Source organism: Siniperca chuatsi, linkage group LG3 (genome assembly GCF_020085105.1).
Source record: "Siniperca chuatsi isolate FFG_IHB_CAS linkage group LG3, ASM2008510v1, whole genome shotgun sequence".
In the NCBI taxonomy this organism is placed as follows: Eukaryota; Metazoa; Chordata; class Actinopteri; order Centrarchiformes; family Sinipercidae; genus Siniperca; species Siniperca chuatsi.
Genome location: NC_058044.1, coordinates 8,536,614 through 8,547,120, shown reverse-complemented (window position 1 = coordinate 8,547,120; position 10,507 = coordinate 8,536,614). Strand labels below are relative to the sequence as shown.

The 10,507-nt window shown below is 39.2% G+C and overlaps 1 protein-coding gene across 3 annotated transcripts; it reads left to right on the top strand.

Moving 5' to 3' along the window:
* The first annotated feature begins 702 nt into the window (after positions 1-702).
* On the top strand, positions 703-9,794 carry chst12a (carbohydrate (chondroitin 4) sulfotransferase 12a). Of its 3 annotated transcripts, none has more exons than XM_044191564.1 (6): positions 706-946; positions 5,169-5,724; positions 5,969-6,111; positions 6,857-6,985; positions 7,185-7,377; positions 9,160-9,794. In XM_044191564.1, exons 2-6 carry the CDS (start codon positions 5,194-5,196, stop codon positions 9,427-9,429), a joined length of 1,266 nt encoding a protein of 421 aa, XP_044047499.1. In that variant the 5' UTR covers positions 706-946; positions 5,169-5,193; the 3' UTR covers positions 9,430-9,794. The 3 variants fall into 3 exon arrangements, with proteins under 3 accessions (XP_044047500.1, XP_044047499.1, XP_044047497.1); XM_044191562.1 differs by having other exon boundaries at positions 707-934; XM_044191565.1 differs by lacking the exon at positions 6,857-6,985 and having other exon boundaries at positions 703-934.
* The last annotated feature ends 713 nt before the right edge of the window (positions 9,795-10,507 follow it).

Below are 10,507 nucleotides of genomic sequence, written 5' to 3'. Positions count from 1 at the left end.
TTTATTTATTTATTTACTTACTGTCTCAATTTTGACTTCTCATAATTTTGATTTAGTGTCTAATAATACTGACTTGGTATAGTCAGTCAAATTTGTTATTATGCTTACATAGTCCTTAAATAAGTTAACATTTGATCAAATTATAACTGTTCTAACTTGAGGCCCACTTTAGGTTTGTGCGGTCCTGGTAAATTGAATTTTGTTTGTGGTCCTCAGTGAAAATTTAGCAAAACAAAAGTATTGTACATTTGAAAAACTCAGAACCAATAAGTCCTCTCAGAAACAATGTCCATGGTTACTTAATAATTTTGATTTAGCATAGGCTATCATAATTCTATCTCATAATTTGACTTAGTTTCTCATATTTTTGATTCAGTAGGCCTCATTATTCTGACTTAGTATGTCATAATACTGATTTAATATATCATAATTTTGACATTTTGACTTACCATGAGTACCTAGTTTTATTTGTATTATGCATAACTTTTCATCTTTCCCCCATTTTTCCATAGTGTCCTCTCTGTGGCCCTGCTGTTTATTACAGTGACGTTATTATTGCTAATTCAGCGGTAGCGCCCTCTGGGGCCGCCTGGAGGTCCCAGGGCCTCACTCTGGGAACCAGTGTCATAGGCGGAGGCGGGTGTATGGTTTCACAGCTTGAACATCCCATGGATGTATTATTATACAACCATGCTGAATACGGGCAGTAGCCTAAAGCATGCGGTGTGGTGTGTATAACGGGAGCGTTTGAGTGGGTAGCTGGTTCCCCCCAAACCTCGCGAGACTTTGCTCCATTCTCCGGAGAGCGTAGACCGAGCAGCACAGACTCCTGTCTTGCCCACCCGGTCCCATCACTGGACAGACAGACAGAGAGGGGGACACCGAGCAGGCGACAAAGGGCTTACCGACCGGCACCATGGAGCTCATCTGCCGGGTAAGATTAAACGTAAGATTCCGGTCATTTGTTGTCTTTTTCTCAGACAGACAGATACACGTTCAGACTGGCTTAATTGTCGGTGTGGGGGGGCATAAAGGGAACAGAACCGGGCTTTCTTACACCTCAAAGGGAGAAAAAGCAGAGGAGGCTGTGGAGAAAAATAAGTATTTTTGTCGTCGGCTGCTGCTGTGGAGTAAAAGGACAGTGTCCGTTTGCACGAGAGAGGGACAGTGTCCAGTGCGGCCGGTGAAAGGGCACATTGTAACCTGTGTACTGTATAAATTAAAGTAGTTTTCCGACCCATTGGAAGGAGGTGATGATGGTGAGTCCCCTGCGAAAAAGAGGAATATTAACTGACAGAAAACAGTCTGTAGGCTACCATGAATACCATATTATTTTAAAAAGAAAGTAAAAGCAAGTAGTAAGATACTACTACTAACACTGCAAACTTGTCATTGAGCTGCACCGACGCATTTAAGGGTTCACGGGAATATATAAATGTTTTTTTTTATCTTCTCCGCGTGTTGTGCGCACGTGTGTGTGTGGGTAAAGCGCGTGCCAAGACGCTGTTGGTTCCTTAAAATAGGCCCCTCCAGCCAACGTGGAGTTTAGATTTGAAACCTAGTGGAAAGAAAGAAAGACCACAGAAAAAAACAGTAATTTTCTCTGTCAAAATATGAGCCGTAGGAGTTTCTGCTTTGCTCTCCACCAGTCTGGATGCTTTTTTCTGGTTTTATTAGGACCGTCATTTTTTCCACACTTTTCCCCAACAGCAGATGTTTTTATGGGACAGACAATAAGGGGTGTAAACCCTCCAGCAGGCTCCGGACTGAAGCTGCTTCCACCCCCACAGCCCCGTTTGTTCACATCTCTGTGACAGCTGAGCGCCCCGGGCGGAGCCCGAGGTTCCCACGGCCCCTGGCCAAATTCACATTGGTCAGATTCATTTATAGACTAGCACATACTTTTAAAATGATTCTGTTAATGATTTGGACTTTAAAATGTAAAAGATTTTTGCTAATGTCCATCACAAGTTGAATTTAATGTCCTTTATTTGACTACATCCCAGGAAGAAGTATAGTAAAAAGTAGCCTTATCAATGTGTAGATTTTGTAAGCCATGTAAAACCTTGTTCTCCAAAGTCTCTCACCAGTAGCCTTTAAATAAAATGTAGTGGAGTAAAAATTCAGAAGTGCAATATTTACCTCTAAAATTGAGTGCAGTGGAACTATAAAGTACATATAGAACTACAGTAATTTAAATTTAAAGTAAACTACAGTAATTTAAATACTCAAGTATAATATACCTCAAAATTGTGCTTAAATACATATATATGTAAAAGTACATTCTACCCCTGCTGCAGCTTACTGGGAAATATAGCCAAATATAACCAAAAGTCTTAACTAAAAAAGTCTCAATATGAAATAATATTTTCCAATGTCATTACATATCACAGTTTGGCAAATGTATGCCAAATCACACATAAAGTAATCCAACTGATGTTCAGAGCTATGAACTGTGTCCCCCTGTTGTACATTACACAACACCAAAGTCTTTAAATGTGTAAAACAAAAGCTTTTAACTCATTTTGCTTCACATTTGAAGAATTATAGAACAGAAACATACTAAGATCATATCATCATGAAAAACAATTCAGCAGAAAGCCCATTTATGATGTTACTGAATTCCCCAGCCCTTTGTTGAAATTCCTACCATACAGTAAGCAAGTGTATTTAACTCCCCAAGACATTAAAGGGACAATTCACCCCAAGAGCAGATAGTTTCATGTAGGAACTATTAGTTCCTACATGAAACTATCTCCAAAACTCGGAAATTCACACCAAAACAATCTAGATGGATAAATAGTACCACAGAGGAAGAATATGTATTTTTGATTTTGGGGCGAACTGTTCCTGTTTGTTTATTTGTTTCTGGTGTGTGAAAAAGTCACTATAGGCCGTCACATACTCATGTTAGCATTCTGCACCGCCTGTTACAAATTATAAACGACCGATGATCCGATGCCTGAATGGTTGTTTTGTAAAATTCACCTGACAATACATGTTTGAGGCAGTCAGATGAAGAGTGTGCAGGATTTAATGTCAGTATTTTATTTCATTTCATTTCAGTTTGGTTTAGTTTGTTCCATCTTAATTTTCATTGAGAAAACTGTTGCCATGGTAACCAGGCAGCTCATAGAACGTCATTCTCTGCGCGTAAACAAAGAACATACATGGACGATAGAGGTGTTTTAGTTAACTGCGTGATTCTAGAACAGAATCCTGGAATAAAACTATTGATGGCGCTACATTCTAATAAATAGTTCTTTATAAAGGGTTTATAATTGTTAATAATGGCTTTATTAATTGTTAATACAACATTTAATAGTGCTTCATCGACCAGTTACATGCATGGCAGTTTAATTCATCAGTAAGATGGACTTTTGTAAAAACCCAATATTTATGACTTATTAACATTTTTAACTGTAGACATGACAGTTTATTAAAAAGTGTGACCCCCCCCACACACACACACACAACCACCACCACCACCTGCCACCCCCACGAGTATTTATTAATGTTTTAACTGCCTTATTAACAAATACAAAGAATAAATGGATTTCTCACAACCTGGCAACCCAAAAACCTGTTCTTATTAATGGCTTCTAACTGATTTATAAAGAATTAGTAAATTATTTAATAACCATTAATAAAGCACTTAGTTACCAATTAGAAATCCTTTTTTAAAGGTGCCTTGTTAGAGAGTGCTACCTAATAGAAGGAAATAAAGCTGATAAAATGAATGAAATACCATATTAGGTCTAAATACACTCCTAGAATTGTTACTGTGTAAATAAATGGACCAGCTTATATCAGGATATTTTGAGTTTGAACAAATATTGTGAACCCCAGTGGTGGTTTAATGGTACCCATTATAAACATACTCCATTACAAGTAAAAGTCCTGCATTCATAGTTTTACTTAAGTAGAAGTACAAAACTATTAACCGTAAAATATGCCTGAAGTATCAAAATCATAAGTGCTTATTAGACAACATGGCCCCTGAGTGTTATATGAACAAATTATGATTGTTGAGGTATTTAAATGAGTCTGTGTAACTTTTGCTAAAAACAGCGGCCACTGTGGTCACAAGTGGAAATAATAATAATAATAATAGTAAATGCTAGATTTTAGTGTAATAGTAGTACAAGTAGAGAAGAGTCATTAAGTTGTTGAACTGACTCAGGAATGTCAGTTAAATGCCAATATCTACAGTTAAAGTTTTAATCTTCAAAGTAACGTGTAGCTATAGATGTGAAATGAATGCACTGGATAAAAAAGTGGAATATTTCTCTCTGAAATCTAGTTGAAGTACAAAGTAGCATAGTACAAGTACAGTACTTGAGTACATTAACTTAGTTCATTCAACCATTGGTTAACCCCCAGTATGTGTTTTGTGAAGTTGAGCTCCTGAAAATTTAACTCAATTCAATTCAATTCAATTTTCTTTATATAGCACCAATTCATAACAGAAGTTATCTCATTGCATTTTTCCTATAGAGCAGGTCTAGACCGTACTCTTTATAATATTATTTACAGAGACCCAACATATCCCACCATGAGCAAGCACTTGCTGACAGTGGCAAGGAAAAACTTCCTTTAAGAGGCAGAAACCTCGGACAGAACCAGACTCAATGGTGGGCGGCCATCCGCCGCTGCAGGTTGGGTTGGCGGGGGGAAGCACAATGCAAATTCCACCTAGAATTTTAAAATAATAATAATGTAATGGTAGTGGTAATAATATTAATAAAGGAATAATAATAATAGGAATAATAATGATAATAATAGTAATAAGAGTAATAATTGTAGTGGCAGATGTCGAGCAGGAACACGGGGGCAGCAGGTGGCCCACAACCACAGATCCAGTCTCTGCAGCTCCGGAGGCAGAAATACCTGCTGAAAGCGACAGAAGGAGAGAGGAGAGAAACGAGAAAGCACAAAAACCACGGGAGAGAGAAGATGCTGAGTTAGTAACATGCATTAATGGGATGAAAATGCATACAGAGGGAGAGGAGACGCCACCTCGTTTAAATCTGGTATCACATATCCAGTTCTTGTATTTTATACACAGACTTCCTCTTTCAGCTGCAGCTGGCAAGCAGGAAGTGTCTCCTTCCGCGATAGATAGCCAGAATGGAGCTGAGATAACCTCTTCCTCTTTTCTTCACCAGTCACGGCTCTGGATCTAGAATAACCATGGGAACATGGCGTGGTCTACGAGTGGCGTTCATCCTGGGGTCTTTGTTTATGATCCTGCTGATCATCGTCTACTGGGACGACGTCGGGGGCTTCAACCTCTACCCACTGCAGGACCACAAACACGAGTCACTTCACTCTGATTCTTACCCTCCGGCGACTACAGGTCCCTCTACGTCCGCGAGCAGAGCCCAGACCAGTTCTTCCTTCCCCACTATCGCTTCCAGTACATCACTGGTCCCCGAGGAGACAGGAGGAGCACCTGAGGAACATACAGAGGAGGAGGGGAAGGACAAACAAGAACAGAGGAAGGAGGAAACAAGGGAGGATGAGGAGAAGGAGAGGAGTCGTATTGCTGTCAATGATAGCGAACAGGAGGCGAGGAAGAAGAGGTTAATGGATGTGTGTTCAGGAAAGGACGCAGTGGAATTCCCCGGAAGGACTCGGGCATTTGACCTGATCCCCAACAGGGAACTGGATCACCTGATAGTGGATGACACACACCAGATTATCTACTGCTATGTTCCCAAGGTACAGCTGCCTTTATGTGTGTATTTGAATGAACATGTGGGTAGTGAGTTAGTTCACGTGTGTGGGTGTAAGTTTAAGAAAAATATCAAGAAAGTAAGAAGAACTTCTTAAAATCGCAGTCCTTCATTTTTAAGATGTTTTTTGCAACTGGTCAAAACACACACTCACATGTTCATAGTCCCTCTTGTCTTTCTGAACATCTTTTCTTTCGTTTTCTTTCCTTCCATCGTTGTTCTCCATTCAGGTAGCGTGCACCAACTGGAAGAGAGTGATGGTGGTTCTGTCTCAGTCTCTGATCTCGCCCTTCTCAGGAAAACCTTACACTGACCCAGAGGCTGTACCTCCCGACCTCGTACACAACTCCTCTCTCCACCTCACTTTTTCCAAGTATGACACACACTCACACGCACAAATATATGTACATACTCACTACGTCGAATTGATGAGAAGTTTTTTTTTATGTTATCGATTAAAACAAACCACATACCTCAATAACACAATGACAACAAAGGAAAATCAACCAATAAATCAGGGTATCAACCCAGAAGTATGAGACAACGTTGCAATTTTGAAATGAAAGTGAAATAAAAGTGAATGTAAGAATTTTAAGAATTACAGAAAATGTCACAGTAATTATTTCTTCATTTAAAACTCAGTTTGTAAATTACTGTATGTTTTCTCACAATGTTTCTGTCTCCTTTCCATTAATTAATGAAAAGTTACACGGTTTTCCTTTTTTAGACAGTTCTGCGATAACACATGCATTCAGTTATGCTGAAACTATGTTTGACAAACTATCCGTGAGCTAAAGGAGTTATTTACTAAATTGACACTTGGAAGAGGAAAGTGGAAATGACAGGCGGAGCTTGGTGCTGCAGCACAGACAGACCTTTCTCTACCCCTCTGGAGCTGTCTGTGTTTGGATTTGAGTATCTGAACATATGTTTTTTCTATCTGCACTGTTGTACAAGACGCATCTTTTTCCGCTCAAGGACTGATCTGGCTTCATTTTCAAGTTATTTAGTGACACTACCAAATGTGTCCAATATTGCATTACAATCCTGACTTAAGAAGGAAGACACTGAAGATCTGCTTTCATGGTGTTGTGTGCTATTTGTGTGTCTTTTACCAGGTTTTGGCACCATTATGGTTCTCTGTCCCGCCACCTGATGGCACTCAAGCTCCAGCATTACACCAAGTTTCTGTTTGTACGAGACCCTTTTGTTCGTCTTATCTCAGCCTTCAGGAACAAGTTTGGAAGGTGTGTGTCTATTAGTGGATGGGTAGACAGAGAGTGAGTGTGTGACTGTGTGTGTGTGTGTGTGTGTGTGTGTGTGTGTGTGTGTGTGTGTGTGTGTGTGTGTCGAGGGCGAGGCTAAGGAATGTGCTTCACTCTTGATTAAACAGCAGTCCTTTCATTCTTGAATTATTAAAGTGTGTGCATTTGTGTGTGTTTTAAGGCCCAACGAGGACTTCTACAGGCAGTTTGGTTCAGTCATGTTGCGTCGTTATGGTAATGTGTCTGGCAGTTTGCCAGAGACGGCGGCGGAGGCGTTTTCAGCAGGAATCAAACCAACGTTTCAGCAGTTTATCACATACCTGCTGGATCCAGAGACCGAGAGGGAGAGTATCTTCAACGAACACTGGCGGCAGGTATTTGTCTCACTCAGCTACATGCACACAAGCAGTGTAGCCTGACGTTTTTTAGATGATTGGATTTCATATGAGACCCCCCCACCCTCCCAGCCCCCACCACTGGTCATATGAAACTTCCACATCTGTTTTTAAAAGACCATACCAGTATAATATCGACCTAAGATTCATTCAGTCATTTGCACTTTGTGTGTGTCCCGAATTTATACTATATAATTCTATGAAGTATACACAGTGTACTAACATTTACATTACACTATTTTGGCAGTTAATGTAATTCAATTCAATTTTATTTATATAGCAATTCATAACAGAAGTTATCTCATTGCACTTTTCCTATAGAGCAGGTCTAGACCGTACTCTTTATAATATTATTTACTGCGACCCAACAAATCCCACCACGAGCAAGCACTTGGCGACAGTGGCAAGGAAAAACTTCCTTTAAGAGGCAGAAACCTCGGACAGAACCAGCCTCAATGGTGGGCGGCCATCCGCCGCTGCCGTATTGCAAGTGTAACTGTGAAGCCTTTTATTGTTGGTGAGCTTGTGGTCTGCCGTTGTTAAGCACGTTACATAACATAAACATATTTTCATGTCAGTGCAAAGTTTGCCAGCAGTAGAGTAACATTAATAGTCAGATAGCAGAACTATTCTAAACTGGGAAAATCCAGCAGCACCTGCTGTCAGCTGAGGCAGAGGATGACGTTTGCCTACATTTTCTCAGTCACAACAGCAAATCTAATCTAAAACCGTTACTGGCTAGCATTAAACATATATTATGTTCTGAAATTGACAGCATAACCCAATGTAATTTTCTATTTCATTAATTAATAAAAATTACATCTAAAACAACATGTTACTGGCTAAGATAGCCATGTATATTAGATTGTAATGTACCTGGAATAATGGAATTATACATGACTTTTCTTTGTTTTTTAATCTAAATAGTGACCTTGAATTTTTTTCTATTTTAATAATTACAGATGGCTGGACAGAAATCTAGTCCCTTATGGCAGTATTTCACTGATCCAACAACAAAAACAACACGATATCTGCATTATATATTGGCCATCGGCCACCCTGCTTTCTAAATATCGGCATCGGCCATTGATAAACCTGTATCGGTCGACTACTGGTACTAATGAGAAAAGATTTAAGGACAACTGCACCTTTGGAGCATGACTGCCAATTCCAATTTGGATATTTTACAACTCTACTGATCTATTTCTTAATTTGTTTTGTCAGCTATTGTTGGAGCCATCGCAACAATTATTTAATTTTGTTCTGGTTGTGAGCAGCTCTTCCATTCCTTTTTTCTGTGTTGTATTGTGGGACACCTTCATCCATAAATTCCACACTCAAACATTCGCACCATTTGAGTCTGCATGCCAGGATTTTTCAGCATACACATTCTAGCATGTCGACCACTCAGTTGTCTTGGCATGTCTCAGCTCAGAAAATAAATCTTATCTTCTTTTATTTTCATATTTCGTTTTTTTTTTTATATTTTATTCTGTCATGTGCTCTTTATTTTCTACCTCTGCTGTTTATATGATTATCACGGAAGGCAGCGTTACCAAAAACATCTGGCGCAATAAACACAGAACAGGAGGAGAGTTGTGTGACCTGTTTTTTTACGTATGCCAATATTTGTGCACACAATGTACACACACTCAGTAGAAACAGCCAAGGGACAGAGACAAATATTACGTTCATAGTCACAAAAATACCCACAAACAGATACAGTTTTAAAACTGTAGGCCTGCTTTTTGTGTGTTTCAGGTGTACCGGCTGTGCCATCCATGTCAGGTGAAGTATGACTTCATTGGACAACTAGAAACCCTGGAAACGGACGCAGAGCACCTGCTGAAGCTTCTGGGGGTGGATCATCTGCTACGCTTCCCTTCAGGGGCCCGAAACCGCACTGCAACCAGCTGGGAAAGAGACTGGTTTGCACGGATTCCCATTTCAATGAGGAGAGAACTGTACAGGCTGTATGAACCAGACTTTGAGCTGTTTGGCTATCCCAAACCTGACAGTGTGCTCCACTAGTAGACCACACCGAGCCAAAGGCCTGGGCACTGCACTGTGTGTAGAGCCCGCACCTCACCTACCTGCACACAGCCAGCATATGCCTTTAAAAAACATTCTATGATGTTGTTTGTTTCATTTGTTTTGTGCATACCTCAAATGACAGAAGTGCCTGCCAGTATTATTTTGTTTTTGTCATCATTTCATATCTGAAGCACACCTGCTTACAATTACACTGCTACATTATAGTTCTCCCCATGTAAAGGCACTTTGAATATTATATGTGAATACTATTTTGGTAAGTAATAGGGAAATAACTGGGGCTAACTGTTGGCTGACATTTCTGAAGGGAAATATGTTGCAGAGAAATAAAGTGTTTTTGTAAATGTTTGACTTCCTTTTTCTAAATTTACCGCATATGTGGAAGAAGTATTCAGATTTAGTAAGTAAAAGCAGAAATACCACAGTGTAAAAGTAGTCCATTGCAGGTAAATGTTTTCCATTAAGATTGTTATTTAAAGGGCTATTCCGCTGATTTTACACATGAAGGTCTTAATAGTCTGGGGAGCATTTGAAAACAGTTGTATAATGTCTTCTGTTGCTTGGAGCCTGAGAAACACAACTCTATATTTTTTATTGTTTAATTTTTTTGTAGTCAACCTGGTTGGTAGGCTTATAATTTATCTGGTTTATTAAAACCTGACTAATTTACATGATTTTATTGGTAAATAATTTACATTTTCCTATTATAACCAGGTTATATATATGTTGCTATATATAATTTTGTTATTATAATTCTGTAAATACTTTATTAGATAATTTTAAGCTAAATACACAACCACTCAGACCCCCCACTGTCCAGGTACTGATACAACATCATCAACACGCACTTCCACAGTCTTTCATAAACACACACAGAGCAAGTGCTCATTGTTTTTTTGTTTTTTTCTGCTATTTTCCTGATTTTATGAATTGTACTTATTGTCTTTTTATCTCATTATTACTTGACGCTTTGGCAAATATTGCCTTTGTTGCACTCTTGCTAATAAAGCATATTGAATTGGGGGGTGGAAACTGAGAAAGAGAGAACAACCAACAA